This window comes from Lepisma saccharinum, chromosome 17 (genome assembly GCF_977018435.1).
Source record: "Lepisma saccharinum chromosome 17, izLepSacc3.1, whole genome shotgun sequence".
In the NCBI taxonomy this organism is placed as follows: Eukaryota; Metazoa; Arthropoda; class Insecta; order Zygentoma; family Lepismatidae; genus Lepisma; species Lepisma saccharinum.
The window spans coordinates 19,971,612-19,990,793 of NC_139245.1; the positions used below are offsets into that span (position 1 = coordinate 19,971,612).

Below are 19,182 nucleotides of genomic sequence, written 5' to 3' on the forward strand. Positions count from 1 at the left end.
GATTATAGCCCAGTAAATAAAGGGCTATACATAAGGTCGAGCTCAAATCCAATATACAGGGTGTCATTTTAATGGCGCCCACGGACCACAGATTCGTATAGAGGACATCAAAACAAACAACTTTTCCCAGTAACATTTTTCTCGTTGGTGCGTCGATTCGACGCTACAGCCGTTCAAAAAAGACCGTTTTGCCGCCTGGATGCTGGCAACCCAACACAACATTTGATCGTACCTGTGACGTCATATCCTGCGGCGAAACAGCGCACGGCAGGGTTGCAAGGAACACACAAATTTTGTGAAAAATGACAAACTACCAACCACATTATTAGCTGTAAAACGAAGCGAGAAACGCGTCCAACAGACTGAACATCATAGCCTACCAGCCAGAAGATCAGCAGTCATCCCAGGGGAAGGGCGAAGTGAACCAATGATATGAGAAATGGTAAAAAGCGTATTCAAAATGAAATGTCAATGTCGGATTTTGTCTCAGCCTACATCTAAAATATCAACAACAATACATTTTATTGGACTTACAGCTTACGCGTGTCTGTTTTCGCCCAACTACATGTCAAATATTTGCAATTCTCGTTGGAAGGTTGATATCTACAGGTTTGTGTCCAGATGCCATGCGGTACTTTTGTGCTGATAACGGAAGTATCCGAGGTTCACGTTGTTACATTACGGCTAAAACAAGTACAACCACAGTAACAATCTAATGATGAATCAGTAGCGAATATACTGCCCTGTTCACATTTGCAAACTATTACATGTGTATCCGGTGCATAGATAAACACATAGTCGTCTTAGAGCTTGTATTACTACTACTTATATCCCTGTATTTTCAATCATTTTTGCCACTTGCCTCATAATTCTCTGAATATACATTATATTATCTGTTGCTTACCTTTGAAATTTTGAGTTCTTTCATTTCTATTTTGTCACCCGTTCAGTGGTCACAGATAACTAGTATCAGAAGGACGAAGTGGATAGACTAAATTGTAGATGTAAATTTGGCAACTAGATTTGCAAATATTTGACATGTAAGCTGAGACAAAATTCGGTATGACCGCTTCCACTTCTTTCTACTATTTTCGTATCGTTGGTTTACTTCCTGTTAGGTTACAGAACGTGTTTTCTCGTCTTGTGTTACGGTACATAATGTGGCTGATTGTAGCTATGTCCTTTTTCACAGAGTATGTGTGTTCCTGGCAACCCTGGAACGCATCGCTTCACGACGGGATATGACGTCACAAATGCAATCAAATGGTGTGTGTGGTTGCCAGCATTCAGGCGGCAAAACGGGCTTTTTTGAGCGACTGTAGCGCCGAAACGACGCACCAACGAGAAAAATGTTACTGAGAAAAGTTGTTTGTTTTGATGTCCTCTATACGTTTCCGTGGTCCGTGGGCGCCATTAAAATGACACCCTGTATATATAGCCCCAATCCCACTGACTCACTGACATAAATGTTCTCCATGAAGGAAGCCCCCGAGGCGAAAAATGCCCGATTACGACCCCCCATGACATTGTCCAAAAAGGCCGAGAAAATTAAAAAATCGCTCAATTGGCCCTTTCTTAAGGGTGAAAATGCCCTTTTTCCACGTCCCTAGCAACCGTTTCCACGGACATTTTCTTGCAGCACACATTGTTTCCTTCAATTCTTAATTGTCGAGATACATTATATTTCTCACAGATCATTAGCACACAGATGAATCAACTCCTGGTTAGGAAAGGTGCTTCAAACAAGGGTGACATCTACTACATAAGCAGTTTCAGCCCAGATTCAATTACGTATGTATTGTTATACTCAATGCGTAAATATCTGCATCGTGCTTGTTTCAACTAAATGTTTAGGGGGTATAATGACATGCAATTCCTTAGAGCTTGCCGTGCTTGTTGTTCACCATGGAAACGGACGTTGCTAGGAAACTTAAAGAAAATTTTCACCCCGAATGCTACTGTAAGGGAATTATGCTAGAGTTTTCGTTTGATTGGTTGATTTGGTGTTTTAAGTCCGCTTTGTGCACAGTATTAGAGTTTTCGAATTTTAAAATGTGAGCATCAGAATTCATTGCAGAGGAGAGATAGAAATTTGCGAAGAATGAAGGAAAACATTTCTTTATTTCAATTATGTTTAAAAATGTAAAACTGACTACAGAAGTAAAATGTTACTTTTCCAATTTAGTGTCCTATTGAATTCGTTTACGTAAAACATCTAACTAACTATCTTGAAACTGTTATTACTTACCCAGCTTATTATTAAGAAAAAACAATAATATTTTGATTATTTGTACATATTACAGCGCAAACACACATAAATTTACGTTCAAAACTTTCCAAATAAGAGAACCACGTCGGCGAGCGCACGAGACATGGCCAAAGGCCACGTCTAAAGTGCGCGAGTAATTTATATAAAGCTAAAAATTTCAGGATTTGTTTTTCAAGTTATTTGGAATAACTTACTGCAAGTCGCGGAGAATGGCATGTGTGCGTCGTCCTCAAAATGGCGGACAAAGATGGCGGCCAATCGATATGAGTACAGTTCGGAATTTTGGTCATAGTTCGGAAATGATAAGTCGTAGTTCACTTGTGTAAAATTATTTGAACTCTAAAAACATCTAACTTTAACTCGAAGTGTAACAGTTTTGGATCCAATCACTCTTAAAGAATTTACATCCATTTAAACGTGAAAAATGTAGGAATTTTGGCCCTTACTCTGGCAGTTTATGCAAAAATCTCCTTATCGATTAAGAAATAGACGGTACAGGTTGTAATATTTTTAATGAGCTAATCATTACCTACAATTTAAAAGAAAGCTCGTGCAGATCAGATAAAAATTATCTCAGATATTTAATTTTGAAACAGACAGGGTTGTCCGGACTCGAAATCAAAAAAATAAAAAATATTGCATATTCTGTTTATGAACTTCCTTATGAACATAAACATTATCCTTGTCACTGTGAAGGACTTTTAATTCAATGGAAGCGTCACACTGTAAATTGTTCGCGACAACCATTCATAACGCGCAGCTCTTCGTGGATGTATCCGATTAAAATCGTGTGCAATGGCATGCGAACTTCTCTCCCTCGACATCACTTTGATCTCGATGCATTACCAATACGCTAAACAAATTTTAAGGCATTTTTCTAACACCTCGAAAAGGAGCAAATTGGTACAAGAATTCAGTCATAACTTTTTACTGGTTAAAGATACGTCGAAAAAACCTTCACCATTGCATTTCTCGTGAAATTCTAGCCTGATTTGATATATCATATAACCTCTTTCCCATTTAAAATTCTGAAGTTGAATTCAAGATGGCGGACATGAAGATAGCTGCCGACCGCGCGGGTGGCGTCAATGTGGTTCTCCCTTTGCCTGATAACGATTATTCATCACTATTTCCATGTTGCGCGCTGCAGTGGCCTTGTATCGGGGGTGTTAAGTGACTTTTTGAGCCACCCTGTATTTTGTATGCGAAGTTAGAGGTCTTAAGAGACAAATCCAGGCTATAGCATTATTTGTGGTTATTCTTTCACGAATTTTACCAAGTATTCCTTTACATTCAAAGCGATGATTAAGTTATTGAAATATAGAGGTAGTTGGCGAAATAAATGTAAATTAAATTACCAGTCGATGAACTTGCATTAAAAAGATTCAAGATTTTTTGGCTTCCGTTTTGTATAGTGTTGCCCACGGGACGAGACGGGACAGGCTTTTAAAAATTCGAGACGAGACGAGTTGATCATGTGTTCCTTTGACAAACGAATATTTTCGAGACGGGACAGCATTTCCACGAGACGAGACAGGCCAAAGTCTCGTCTCGTGGGCAACACTAGTTTTGTATTGGTTCTGCTATGCCGCATAGAGTACGACCAGCAGAGCGTTGCACATAATATTTAATGCGATAACAACTGATCTTGCGCAACTTATTTGCGTATATAAGTACTAGTTTTCAGCGTTACAGATAATTTTAATTAGTAAGTACTCCTTCTCTTTCATTCAATTTTGCGTGATAACGAAATGTTTACATCTTTGCCACCGTGGTAGTATGAATGTTGTACACGTGGACAGATGCTCCAGCCACACACCGACAAGAACACTGTTCGAAATGCAGCAGGGATGGGAGTTTTTTTTTGTTTTTTTTCTGTATGCAGAACTGAAATCAAACTTCTCATAGTCTATGACAGTTGTTCTCAACCTTCCTGAGCCCGCGGCCCGGTAAATTCGTTTTTTAAAAGTCGATTCCCGATCCCAAGAATTTTATTCGTAAATAGGTTTTTAATTTTTTTAACTTTATACGCTAATTATATCCTTGAAATGTAATATTAATAAAAAAAATTATGGGATATTTATAGTGAGTATTTGTTCGATGATGTTTTAGGTTTAAATTAGTCGACAAGGACTGGGTCTAATAGGATCTTTTAGTTTCCACTGGCCAATATCATTGTGTAAGTGCTGATTTTCATTGGAGTGTTAAATTTCAGACCCCAAAAAATTCCAATTAATCAGAATATTTCCACATCAAGATATTTGTTAATGAAGATTGCTGCGCAAACGAAATTTACCGTGGTGCCTGTCCGTCAACCTCCAAATTTGTAGTCGGGAAACAACGCACTCCTTTGGTTAGATCGTCATCACGAAAGCATCTTCTGTTATCGCAGTGCAAACCCGAACGAAATGTAATCTTTCCAGGATGTTGCCAGCTCGGGCTGCAAGTCGCAATCTTCAGGAGAATCTCTCCCGGTATAATTGACGTCATGGCCCGGCAGTTAAGAAACGCTGGTCTGCGAGGTATAACATTAATCTCCTTCCGACATACAAGACAAGCCACACATATTTTTTGGAAATTTTATTTGATTTGCTGCTGTTTTAAGTCCACTTTATGCACAGATATGCTAATCGGGACTGGACCTACAGTTTAAAGCAGGATCCGAGCCACTGTGCAATGTGCTTCCAGCGGGTATCGAACCCGGGACCCCTTGATTACAAGGCGACAACGTTACTGCTACGCAATCGAGGAGGTCCATATTTTTTTAAAAATATGATAAGTATGAATGTTCAGATTCCACACATTATTTATGAAGAAGAAAACCGCAACAACTTTAACTGGAAGTTACAGCTAATCAAATGGGAATTTTCCAGTTTTTCCTACAACAAAACAAATCTTCAACGTGTTCTCTTTCCGTTCATATGTTTTCTACACCATCGGAAGTTTTGTATTTCCAGGAGAACAAGTAAAATAATACTCTCATAAGCATAATGCTAAGTTTTCTCCTCCTACGACAAGCCAGTGCACAGACCTGTCTTTCCCCAACTCGCCGTGAGGAAAGAACGTTTTGGGAGGAGCAGTTTAGGGTCCTCGCATCTGGCAGTTCGCAAACTGTTCCTCCTGTCCTTAAAGGTCCGCATAGGACGGCAACTTGGGGATGAATGCATAACCTATAGCTCTCTGTTTTGTTTTTCTAATACTCGCGAGCATTTTTACAATATTTAAATAGAAGTGCACTCTGCGAAAGTGTACCTCATCCCCTTAACATGATCTTGGCTTTTTTTCATGGCTAGGTCGTGGTGTGTTGTTGTTGCATTACTACGGCAATAAATGTAAGCATTGCAATACATAATGATATATTGCTTGGTACCTCTATCGGGGAAACTTCAACATACCGTAAGAAAAACTAATAATGACCTTGAAGAAAAAAAAATCATTGCCGACTGACATTTTACTATCACACAGTTTCTGACTCTTGAAGTGCTAAGCTGATAATTTCGACGAAGGTCACGAATGTTTGTCGTGTTTCTTCCACCTCGTTATTTGCCACCGTTCTATTTATAATTGTGTCGCCGTTTTCAACAGATCTGATATAAATATATATGACGTCACAGTTTAAAGGATAATTCTTCATTCACAAACTTCGAAAATATTGATACCTTACTGGAAAATTATATAATTTGGACGAGATGTATGTCGTTTTTCGCGGTTACAAGCACGATGTGGCAGTAATTTTTCTTCTAAAGACACCCAAACCCATTTCAAAAGGTAAACTGAACACATCGAAATATTCAGAGGATTCCTTGGAGGAAAAAGGCCACGTTCCTTATCGCCCTCCCTACTTACAGCTTTACCTTTGGCTATAGACATGATATATATATTTTTTGCATATTTATTATTTTACGTCGATTTTCTGCCGATTTTTTGGCTAATCGCCACGATGAGGATGAGTGGTGATTAGATAGAATTGATGAAGCGACAGTCACAAAGAACATCCAATGCCTGGGAACTTACAAGACCATTTCAAGAGGAATAAAACTAGTGTTCGGGAAAAAGCACATAAAGTCACAAACTGCGATTTTTTGTTGCTTTCATCTAAGATTCTATTGTAGTTACATAGATTATTAAACGTTACTTTCATTCATGCATTGGAAGTTCGCGTTTGTTCTATTATTATCATTTGGGAAGGCACCATTCACAAACCGGAAATGATAATTATACTCGCTTCTCTCTGACGGGCAAAATATTTTTAAATGAAATTCGCTTAAAATGTTATTAAAGGTCCAGTTTGTTTAATGTTTTTTAACATTTCTTACATTTAATATTTTTAATTTGAACTTTCGTTTTGCATGAATCGGCAATGAAGGAAAGACAAAAGTGCAGAGGCTAGAAAAATCAAATTTCTCTCTGGTAATGTATTGTGAGCTAGTTTTCTCACAATTCCATTACTGTTTTTGTTTTTTTTTACTGGCAATCTGCAGTACTGGGGCGGAGGGGTATAATGGCGGGAACCGCATCATCAAAATTTTGGTGGTGATTTTTCCTTAAAATAATATGATATTCAACACACATTATTGTTAAAATACATGTTTACACCTTGGAACCATGCTGCAATAGGAGGTGACTTCCATGTAGTACACCCAATTGTCAACCTCACTTCCATGTAATACACCCTGGACTACATTTTGCAGACTAACGAGAGTCTGGCATCTGGACCTACGGCCAGTATAAACTTCCTATGACTGTGTGTATATTGTCCTGAGATTTGTCCATGTTTGTGCTGAGTGCCTCTTTACAGTTGTGTTATTAGTTATATTTTAGACAAGGTAAGGGTCTGGACCCCGTATCATGTGACGGGTTCAGAATAGCCTAAGTGCTGATGCACCCAAAATTTTAAATTCAATCAATCAAAAAAAAAGTATGCTGCAATATGTGCGATGAGGGGCGAAAGGGGGCGAATCAAAGTATATTTTCTTAGTAATTCGCTTATTTTTGCTGGTTCCAAGTCAGTTTTGCTAGAGGGAGATTATTTCCATAATCATAGGAAATATTTAGCTGTTATGCATTTGAAACTTCGGAACGAGTCACAACTTTCGAAGCAGCCAATCAACGAAGCGAGCCGCTGACGTCATCTCAACCCAGAACCTATCGCTAAGCCCCTGCTCAGGCTCTACACGCCCACTAGGCTCGCTAGACAGACTCGCGTACTCCGCTGGAGATGTTCCGAAAGTAATTCGACTCTACTAGGTGCATCATATTTAATCCGTTAGATGAAGAAAAGGAGTTATGTAAGGGGGCAGATCAAGTAAAGTGTTCAGTAGTAGACACACTGTCGTAATTAAATACTTTATGGGGATTATGAAATGATCTGTGGAAGGTGGTGATCACCCCTGATCTGCAGAATGCAGGAAATAACATCGAGCCAAACACTCAAAAGAAAACACACAGGCGGCATGACGTATGTAAAATGAAAATGAAAAGAAGTTGCTCATTTCAAAGTCCATTGTATTGCTTTTTATTGAGAGCAGCAGGATCGGTGTTTGCGTTTGGACTCTGAGAACATTTTTAATGGGTTTATGGCGTGTCCGTTGTTATGAATTATTACCGATTCGTGCATGCATGCGGTCTACGAGACGCACTTAAACAAAGATAACGGTCGTAAAAAGATGAATAGTTGACAGCATATGACTTTTTTATTTTTTAAAAAAATATCTGCCTTAAGTGGACCCTGCAAATGTACGGATCGTTCGAGTAGGTGAACGAGATCCTATGGTCCTAGGGAAGGGCAATTTGATAATAATAATAATAGTAACCGTGGCGTAACATCCCTGAGGGCCAAGGCCTACCCTATAGTGGAACCACGAGCAAAACAACCTGCGCAGACCCGCGAATACTGTGCACCGTACTCCCGCGAGTAGGGGAGTGGACCATGCTTCTTTATGGCCCGAGGTGGAGGGAAGAAGGGAAAGCTGCGCGGGGACTTTTCGTCCCAAGTTTTTTTTTCCTTGTGGTCGATCTATACCTACCGACTGCCGCCCTCAACTTTACAAGCCTCATCAGAGGTGGACGATCAACCAACCAGTTACGGGACGACGTGTGGTCAGTACGACGAACCTCCAGTCGTTGTTGTAGATTTTTCATAATTCGTTCTTAGCTCCCCGATTTCCTCACCATCGCGAGGAATGCACTGGCCGAAACTTCAGGAGAAAAGTTCTCCAGGAGATTCGAGCCAGCGTGCGTCCCGTTGCCCGAGCCCAAAGCCTGACGGCAGAGGTCCCAGGTTCGAATCCCGGCCTAGGCATGGATGTTCTTTGTGAGTGTCCCTTCACCAACTTCAAGCAGACGTTTTGGAGGTTTATAACTGGCCCTCATAGACCCAATTAAAAGAAATAATAGAACGTCACATGCATGTAAAAGAAAAGCAAAATGCAACCACCATTACTAGAAGAAAATAGAACTCTTGGACAAGCAACCATAAAAAATATTAGGAAATAATTCCCTTCTGCAAAGAAGCTCGTTGAGACAGAGCAATCTCTTTTTCTTTTTTATTTTACATCCGTCATGAGAGCAAAGCTCTATTGAAATATATGACACTCTGTCGTACATTTCCCGTTCTGTTGTGATTGATTGGGGTGGTTTAATTTACTTCGCTTTTCTGCAACTTTTGGCTAATCTCGAAGGTGAGGATAAAACCTTCCCCCATTTGAATTTCACGTTTGTGAAGAACACCTCCTGCTAATTGATATTCATTGTGTGTGTTTGTGAGCGCATTTATTTACTTATTTTTAAAATCAGTATTGCTTTTTTAAAGATCCACCTGGCAGGCCTAGTGTGCTGAGTGTTCGACTCACAGTCTCCATCTCAAGGGTTCTGGGTTCGAGTAACAGTGGGGTGGCATTCAACATCATCCTCGCGGATAACGTTAATAGGTATAGGAGCGACGATAAATGCAGCATTCAAACAATTTGAAACAAGTTATCCAAGGCCCTGACTCAATTAGAACCCACTTCCGTTCCTTTTTATTTATAAGATAGATGCATCCTGTATGTGTATAGCCAGTGTGCATGCAAACTAAGCTGTCTCCTTTGCAGGATAGCGGGGATGCTGCGAAACGAGTTAATGCATTGTTGTTGTTATTATTGTTAGTAGTAATACTGGATTTCTGCTTAGCCAAATGGTTAGCGCTGTTGCTTTGACGCAAGAGATCCCGTCGAGCTCGGCGTTGACCCAGCATCCTTGAAATAGTGTTGCCACAATGTGAGGGTAGAATTTCCATTTTCAAGGAGCAGAATTTCCCTTCTTCACCCAGTTTTTCCCTTCATCTAAAGAAATAATAATAGTCTCTCCTGTTTCCAAGAAATATGGCCGTTTTAATGTAAACAAAATTAAATTCACTGTATGTAATTTTCGAGCTCTGTGTACATTACGTTGCGAAAATGTATGAATGACGAAACGATTTTATTTTGTTTTTGTTATTTGGCGTCGCTTTTATGCAAATTCTGGCTAATCACAACGACGAGGATGAAATTGATTAAGGGACACCCGCAAAGAACACTCATGCCCAGGTCGGGATTCAAGTCCACGCCCTCTGGCATCGTAGCGCGCCGTGCTAAACACTCCAGCACAGAGGCCGGCGAATAATGAAACGAGAAAAGTCTTGCATTAAATTTATACCTTTTTACTTCTTTTTAGCCATTGACAACAAACACTTCAAATATTGTTAAATAGTTGTTAATAACAAGCTGGGTGTGCATTATCAGTTTCATAATACAGTATGCGCCAAAATATACAGTACTGAAACTCGCGCACCTCGAACGCGCATGTGCGTTTGTCGATGGGGCATAGCTCCAGCCGCTCGTGTTCTCAGTAGTGAAAAGAAAGTTATAACTCGCTAATAGTGTGTATGTAGTGTTTCTTTCAGGATAAATAAACTCACAGATGACAACAATGTAATGTTCGTCTTTTAATTTCAGTACTGTATATTTTGGCGCATACTGTAGTTTGTGAAAATTTATTTTTATTTTCGGCAAACTTACCTTTGTTGTCGCACTTTTTACTTTGGTTATTCTGTTTGAATATGGCCTACTAACTAACTGAACTTTCCGGTGGCACCCACCATCGTGAGGAAATTGGAGAGCTACGAATAAGCGTACCCCGGTAATGGAAACCTACAACTTCAAGGGGTTCGTCGTGCTGACCACGCGTCACCGGTTAGGCCGGTAGTCTGTAGGTAACCACTGGCCCTCACAGACTGTTTCTCCAAGGGTTAATTTTTTAACTAGCTTAACTTTATTTATTTATTTAAAAAACAACAACTGCTTTTTATAACTTCAACCAAACTATGCCAGTTCCAAAAGGGGCAGGGAACTCTAAAAAATAATATAGTGATGAGAAATTTATCTTGAATAAGTCAAATGATGATGATGATAACTATACCAAAATTGTAATTTACAATGGGCCAGGATTCCTAGCATTTTCCATCAAACCACACCCAGTATTGTTTTCAGACTGTGCTTTTGAACGACATTCACACTGGACTTCAAGATCATACATGAAGATGAGCGTCACGATCTTGCATCCGCACGTGCTGCTTTCTTTCCGCTTGAGAATTAGATGTCATTTATGAAAGGAAGTGGCAGAAACGTGACGTACATTGCACGTAATGCGTTTCACAGCCAATGGAACATTATATGCACACGTTTATTTTTCTTCTTCTTTTACATATGGGAACCTGAAGGCCATAGTTTTACGAGTGTTGTTAGCCACACTGTTTCCACGTTGCAGGGGTAAGATATTTCCAGTTTTATAATTTTATATTCTAAGGAGTCAAGATTCGAAACTGGACTTCGATATTTTTAACGCCTTTTGGCGACTAATGTTACAGCTCCAAATCTAGCAACTTAGTCGCCAAAATGCGATTCAATAGCGAAAAGCCATATGCCAGAACTAGCGTGGACAAGATTCTTACATATTAATGCGCGTTTTTGTACCACGCAACAGAGAATAGAGTGGTTTATTTTGAAATATTCACATTCAATCGTATCTTGTGAGGTGAGAGGTGAAATCTGGTCAGAATAGTGCTTCGAAAACCTCGATTCGTCACACTTCAGCCGGCAGTATAAGGAGGGGTTACTCTTTAATTATGTTGGCTACTTCCTTCCTTCCTTCTCCCATTTACTTGTAACTTTCTCGTTTTCTTACTCTGATATCCGGTGTAGGCTCGTGGGGGTTCGGATCCCACTTTAAACTGTAGGTCCAGTCCCGATTAACCTATTTGTGGATATAGTGTACTTGAAACAAAAACTTAAATATCAACGTCTTTTCATGTCGCTTTCGATCTTTCTCAGTTTTAGTATCTCGTCCGATTTTCTTCTCTATTTTCACTCTTTTGATCTTCTACTTTTCTAATCTTCTTTGCTTGCCCCCCTCCTGCCCACCCGTGTTTCTATATTTCTGTTTCTTTCCCCCTCCCTCTCTGTTGCTGTCGCCTGGTTCTTAAGCCGCCCCTGAATATAGTATGAATATTTTAAATTTCGTAACATTCTGATGTAAATCTTCGAAGATATAAAGATGTCAGAAGTCTAGTATTGACAACACTACTTCCATTTGCAATAATAGTTTGAAAAAGGTGGCAGAAAAGCGAATTGAAATAAACGAAATCAATGAAATGGCATATATCATTACGTACAGCTAGAAAACATTTGTTATTGTTATATCAAAGATAAATATATATACACAAGATCTATCCTTCTGTCATTTCAGTAAATTAGTTATTATGTACATAACATCGGTATCCAGTGTAAGAGCAGGTTTGTGCATCTAAATGTTATGTGTGGAGCCCGGAAGTTTGGCAAAATGCCTCTTTTTATCTACTGCATATATTGATAAAATTTTCCCGGATATACGTTTCTTATGTTGTTTTGGAAGCCTTTTCATTTTGCCTATTTTACCTATTTGGGACCCCACTGCCTATTTTTAATGATAATGCCTTTTTTTCCTTTTTCAATGAAATTTAACATTTTTTTTAAAAAAATGTGTATATAAATTATTTTTCTCCCAAAAAACGTTGTTGGCATTATTTTTCTTCCGTTTATTATGTGAATAATTTTCGCCTTATTTAAGTAATATTGAACTCACGCATGTTTCAACATTGCTGAAGGAGAAAAGTGTGAGAAAAAAGTATTTCATGCTGAGTCAGGATATTGCCTTTCTTGTGCATGATTGACTGCTGAAGTGGACAGGTTGATTTCGAACACAAAGAAAATATTTCTGAAATCTCCCTCTCGAACCCGAAAATTTCAGGAAGTTGCGATTGAGCTTAGTTTACCTCAGCAACCAGTCTTGACGAGATAGGGAACCTGGATATCAGCAGCTATATATTATGCTAACAACCTTCAAAAAATCAGTGAGGTGATCGATGCTCTTCCAGAAAATGAAGCGGCTTCAATTCGTGAAGTGAAAAAAACTCCTGTGCTATTCAAGTTTACTTTTGCACATTATGGTGCATTGCCAGAGACAATTACAATTATAGCATCCATGAAAATCTTCGAGGAATGTATGCAGCAGATGATGGAAGTGCCAGGAGAAAAGGGGTGAGCTGTTGCGGAAAAGTGCTAACGGGTAGTGAGTGCAAATGAGGACTTGAAACAATTGAAAACAATTTGTGATATTCTAAAAGGTGAAAATGCTGTTACCAAAATGAGTCCAGCTACATTAGCTTGTTATATGTATGCTCCAATAACTTCTGTCGAATTAGAAAGATTATTTTCTATTATGAAAAACATTCTCTCTGACAGACGACTATCAATGAATGTTGAGAACTTAAAAGGACCTTGTAGTTATGTGCAATCAAGACGGAGAAAATTGAAATGCTCTTCCCAATTTAAATTTTAACATTTTGCCAGAAATTATAGATAAAAGTAAGCGACTTCTAAATGTGCCTTTTTTCGGTTTATTTTGCCTTTTTTTTCATTTTTAGTGCCTATTTACCACATTATAAATGCCTTCTTTCCTGCCTATTTTAACGAAAATAAATGCCTGAACTTCCGGGTGCATTATGTACTCACAGTCTCAGACACACATTGATACTTTTTCACTAAATTAATGTTATTTATGGTCTATTTGCGCTTTGTTTTATTGGTATTTGTGGCACAAATGTATTTTTTGAATATTTCAATTGTTTGTGTTTTTCTTACTCGTTTGTTAATCTATCCCGGTTATAGTCATCAGCAACCGAACTGATTCTTTAGTAATCCACATTCACATGCTTGATTCATTGATTTGGTTTAATTTCGAAAGTAATCATGCCCAGGCCGATATTCGAACCCAGGGTTCCTGGCATCGTAGCGCGCTGTGCTAACCACTCCAGAGGTTGACTCACGTAGTACACACGAAATATTCACAAAGAAATCACGGCATTTCGGCTTGAAATTCGGCCCTACTACTACGACTAGCGGCTGTTAGTCCTTCGTGTGTTAAAAGAAAATCGTTTATACTTCTATGCAAATAGGACGTGAAACTTCCAAAACAGTATTCTGCGGACATTGAACACGAATACCAGGAATAAGCAGAAAAAAACTCGAAAAAGTCCTTGATAAAGAAAATCCAGGGGCACGTAGATCATTACCGACGAATTGGCGTTTTCTGCGTCATGTTGTTTATTCACACGCGGTTACCTTGCGTATGTGACGTCACTCTCGGCTGCTCTCGAAATAGCTGACCTTGTCCAACATACCCAGATTTGTATTGTCAGAGGCGAAATATTGATAACAAGATGTCCATGTAGGGGGGAGACCACTCTTTGACCCGTCGCCGTTAAAAAACTTAAACACCAGATCTTAATGAGGTAATGGGCACTTGGGAAGGAATTTGAGTGCCCGTAACTTCGCGTAATTACCGCGCTTTCCTCGCATAAGATGAGAAAATAGATTTCGGTGAATGCACATGTCGGGACTGTCAATGGCCTTGCTTGGGAAAAACCGGTTCGTGAAGCCAAACTGTCTGAGACTTTCGTCTCGGCGTTAGTCTGACTGACTCTTTTATGTTTTTTTTTTCCACAGTTCTAAAACGGACTTTGGGAAAAGATTGTGTTTTGTTGCCTACTTTACGTCATTTTTCTACCTCTTTAGGGCAATCACGACGATGAGAATGAATGATGAATACATGAAATTGATGAAAGGACATCACGAGGGCATCGCGAAGTAATATCCATACCCACGCCAGGGCTCAAACTTCGAGAGCAAGATCGTGAGTAGCACTCTACGCTGTCGGGAAATATGTAATAGTTTGTCATTTTCTTTTTTAAATTACTTTATACTTGGGTCCAGTGGCGGCGATTGGGTTCCAAAACTAGGGAGCAAGGACAGTTTACTTTCCCTTGGTAGATAAGGTTTAGCATAGGGGGGGGGGCAAAAGTGGCAAGGGGGGGGCAACTGCCACCCCTGGGCCCCTAATCATCGCCACTGCTTGGGTCAATCGAAAGGAGGCAAGTCAGAGCCTAAATTTATATACTTCACGCATATAATGTCATTTCACTCATAGTAATTTCGTTAATTATCATGAAGGACTGATAATTACAAGTAAGAATAATACAGATCATGGAAGGAAGGTGATAATTTAAATTTTAAGCGGTGGGGGGGGGGGGGGTTGTCCTGCTCGCCCACCCGGCCCGCCCTGAGAAAAAAAACCTGCGGACGCCCATGTTCTAATTGGCCCTGGACCTGCAATTTAATGTGCAATTCTTACCGCTATACAGTGGCGTGCCCCCACCGCTATACAGTGGCGTGCCCAAAGGGGTTTGGTGGGAGTCATAGCCCCCCTCTTTGGCCCAGTATTCCTAAAAAAAACTTCAAAGGCAGGGGAAGATGGCAAAACGACTACTAAAAATATTATGCACAACCCAACCCCCTTTTGAAAATACTGGGCGCCCCACTGCCACTGTACAATGTGCCTCCATCGGGAATCGAACCCGGGACCCATAGTTAGCAAGGCGACATCGTTAGGCACTATACTAACTGGAAGTACATTCAAGGTTTGGCTCCTGTCACCTCGGTGGCCAAGTGCAGTGAGTGATTGACTTGAGATCTTGCTTCTTAAACGAATTTGTTCAAGCCCTGTCCAGAGCACAGCCGCTTCATCTATTTGTTCTTTCAAATGGCTGAACTAATAATCATGCATCAGCATAGACACAATTAATTTAACAAGGCAGAAAACCTGCATTAAATATCGAATGTCAAATGTAAAAGTATACACATGGATACGCCACCATTTGAATATTCCATATTTCTAGAGAGAAAAAAATTTGGAGAGGCGGCAGTGACCCGACATTCCATCCTGAGACTACCAAGAGTATTTTCAATACGTATTTGCTAACACGTGTAGATAATTTGTTCGTGATGTGAATGATTGTATCTTTTCCTGTCTATTTTGTAAAAGTGTCCTTGTAGAGCTAATTTTGTATTACATTTCAGCGCCAATGGATTCCTTACTCACTGCAGGCAAATGCTGGAATGATACCTTTAACAAAGGCCCTGACCCTTACCTTCCATCAGGTTCTCATGTCCCTGACCAAATATTGAAATTTATTTCTAATAAACAATTGTGAACATCTCTATTTCTCTTTGAAAGCCTTGGAGCAAGAAGCATTGGACAAAACATATGAAAATTGTAATTTTCAAAAAAATCTTATTATATGTATTGTATACTTTTTTTTCAGCTGAAAATAACAGTACTAGAAGACTGGGTCCATGATTTGACTGAGCAAAATATTGCCCTTGTAGAAGCACTCGAACAGCTGGAGCATGAGGCTGCAGACAGGGTTGAAATGTTGGAATTAAAACTAAAGCAGTCATCGTACTCAACTGGGGAGACCATGCTCAGACTGAAGGAGTATGAAGCAGAGTTGCAGGATAGTGTTGTGAGTGATATGTATTGTTTTATTTTCTTAAGGTTTCGTATGAAATTATGATGAGAAATATCCACAAGCGTGTGTACTAGACTAGATGCATCGTATGAAATTATGATGAGAAATATCCACAAGCGTGTGTACTAGACTAGGTGCATGTAGACATATATAATGGTTATATATACAGGGTGAACAGAAACTATAGGGACAAACTTCAGGAGGTGATTCCTGAGAGGTAAAGGAACAAAAAAAGTTCATTTGAACATATGTCCGGAAATGGATGGTGAGTCTGCAATACAGCAATTAGTACCGGTACACATTACATGACATGGCTTTCATCCATGTTACAACAGGTGTTCGAAGTGGCCTCCATTGGATGCAATGCAAGTGTCCACATGTCACAACATGGATTGCCTCACTCGTTCGAATGTTCCAACCCAAATAGCATCACAGGCCACACGGACACGCTGTTCAAGGGTCTGCATATCAGGAACTGGCTCAGCATACACAACACTTTTCAGATGCAAGTAAAAATCAAGGGGGTTTAAGTCCGTTGATCGAGCGGGCCATGCCACAGGGCCTTCTCGTCCGATCCATCTTCTAGGGAAGATGTTGTTGAGGTGTTGACGAACAATAATGCGAAAGTGGGCTGGCGATCCATCATGCATCAGCCACATTACCTGTCGTATTGCCAAAGGCACATTCTGAAGCAAAAGAGGCAAAGTTTCTGCAGGAAATCCAGATATGTCTATCCGTTAAGGCATTGTGGAAGAACAAATGGTCCAAGTAGGTGGTCACCAATAATCTCTGCCCAAACATTGATGCTGAACCGTTGCTGATGAAAAGATTCAACCCCCCGAGGATTGGCTGTAGCCCACGGATGACGATTGTGTAGGTTGACGATGCCATCTCTACCAAAGGTCGCTTCATCGGTGAAGGGGACTGGCGACAGACATCCCAATATGGTGGTGGCTTGTTTCAAAAACCAGCGACAAAAGAGTCCCCTTGGAGGAAAAACTGCTGGTGATAATCCCTGCACATGTTGCAGGTGATAGGGAAAGTAGCAGTTTTCATGCAGGATACACACCACCGTTGCTTGTCTTACACCATGCTGGTGGGCCACTTGCCTGGAGCTTGTACTGGGGTGGTTCTGAACATCGTGTAGCACTTGTTCCTCCAGAACATAACACGGCCATTCTCCATGTTCGCCTGTATGAAAGGACCCATGCTCACACAAACACCCATAAATGGCTGCAAAGGTTTTGTGGTTTGGGTGGTGCTGTCTGTCCGGGTATGTTGCTCGATAAATCCTAGCAGTCTCTTGACCGTTTCAGTCACCTTGACCATATGCGAAGACCATCTTGGCTTGTTTCTGGTATGAATAACGGACCATGGTGCTTCGACGTAGCTCCAATCACACAATCTCCAACACAAAAAAGCACACTGTGAGTGTTATGAGAGGATGATGTCGTTCTTCAGTTCCATCTACCTTGGCAAATATGCGTTTCCAGACATATGTTGATTAGAACTTTTTTGTTCCTTTACCTGTCAGGAATCACCTCCTGAAGTTTGTCCCTATAGTTTCTGTTCACCCTGTATAAATAATATGGGGACAGGATTTTAAGGTGCAAAATTATGGTCGGGAAAGGGAAAAAATATTTGGAAAATGTTTTCCAAAAGGTGCAAAAAAAAAAAAAAAAAGTGCTGATAAAATGCCTTTATTCAATGCTCTTTTTTTTCTGCACCTTCTGGATATAATGTACGCGGACCACATAGAGAACTGTTGTTCTGCTGAATAGGTTTTGTTAAAGTTCGTGTTTTTTCTTGTGGGTTTTGCTACATTATCTTGGGAATTATTGGGGCTGCAATGATTACATTAAACCATTTTATAGCTCTCGTTCTGTTGTTCAAAATGAGACAATAGGATATTATGTTGCTGCTCAATAAGAGTGAAAATTATTTATTTTTCTGTCCAATTTTTTAACATCACATAAAAGGAAAGGAAAGAAAAAGTTGCTGAACCATCAAAGAGGGGGTAAAAAGGGGATAAATGTGCTAATATCACGAAAAGCTGCAACAAAGTGTGTTTATTTTACTTGATTTCATGTCTTAAGATGCATATTTCAAATGATCGGTATGAAAACAGCTATATTTTTGTAAAAGTGCTGCACCTTAAAATCCATTCCCTAGGCAAATAAACAGTTGCCTGCCCAGGAGAAATTTGTGCTTGTCTAAGCTTATTTTATTTGGCTTTATTTTGCCTCTAGGTTGATTATGAGTATGAATAATGATAGTAGTCAACAATGTGGCTCAGTTTGGATTGTGAAATGTGTTCTTCATGAGTATCCCAGCACTTTCATTTGAAAGTAATTTATTCATTCCCACAAAATTAGAGATATTATTTATTTTAGGAGAGAGACAGGAAGATATTATATATATATATATATATATATATATATATATATATAAATCAAAGAAGGTAAAAGGAAACACTCACCGGACAGTAGAAAAATTCAAAATTTTGATTTTTACTTAGCCCTTTTGGCCCTCCTTGCTTTTATCCATTATATATATATATATATATATATATATATATATATATATATATATATATATATATATATATATATATATATTAATATATAATATGCTGACTGAACGTATTCTGTAGGTGTTTAATGGGAAATTGATTGATTATTTCATAAAATTGTGAACATGTAAATGGTGTACAACAGTGAAAAATATCTGCCTTCATGTGATTTTTTTGTGACCAAGTTATCATAAATTCAGAGAAACCAGAAAGTAAGTTCTGATTAGCCATAAAATAAAACAAGAACATCAATAATAATTGACATTTGTTGAATTAGTTATAGTGACTCATAACCACCTCTCCTTACCTGCATATGCATGTTACACTCTGACCCCTAGTGTTGTGCATGGACACTATTGGAAGTTATTTCTGGGTGTACCCCATACATATCATTAGAACCCCATGAGAGCCATCGACATA

At 39.4% G+C, this 19,182-nt stretch overlaps 1 protein-coding gene across 7 annotated transcripts in view; it reads left to right on the plus strand.

Moving 5' to 3' along the window:
- Window positions 1–19,182, plus strand: part of LOC146001564 (uncharacterized) — a 155,315-nt gene that overhangs the window by 25,730 nt on the left and 110,403 nt on the right. For 6 of the 7 annotated variants that reach the window (XM_083139041.1, XM_083139043.1, XM_083139044.1 and 3 more), the window contains exon 2: window positions 15,984–16,184. In XM_083139041.1, the coding sequence (XP_082995167.1) occupies window positions 15,984–16,184 (201 nt within the window). Of the gene's footprint in view, window positions 1–10,992; window positions 11,056–15,983; window positions 16,185–19,182 lie in introns of those variants that run through there. The other variant, XM_083139045.1, reaches the window with a different exon arrangement.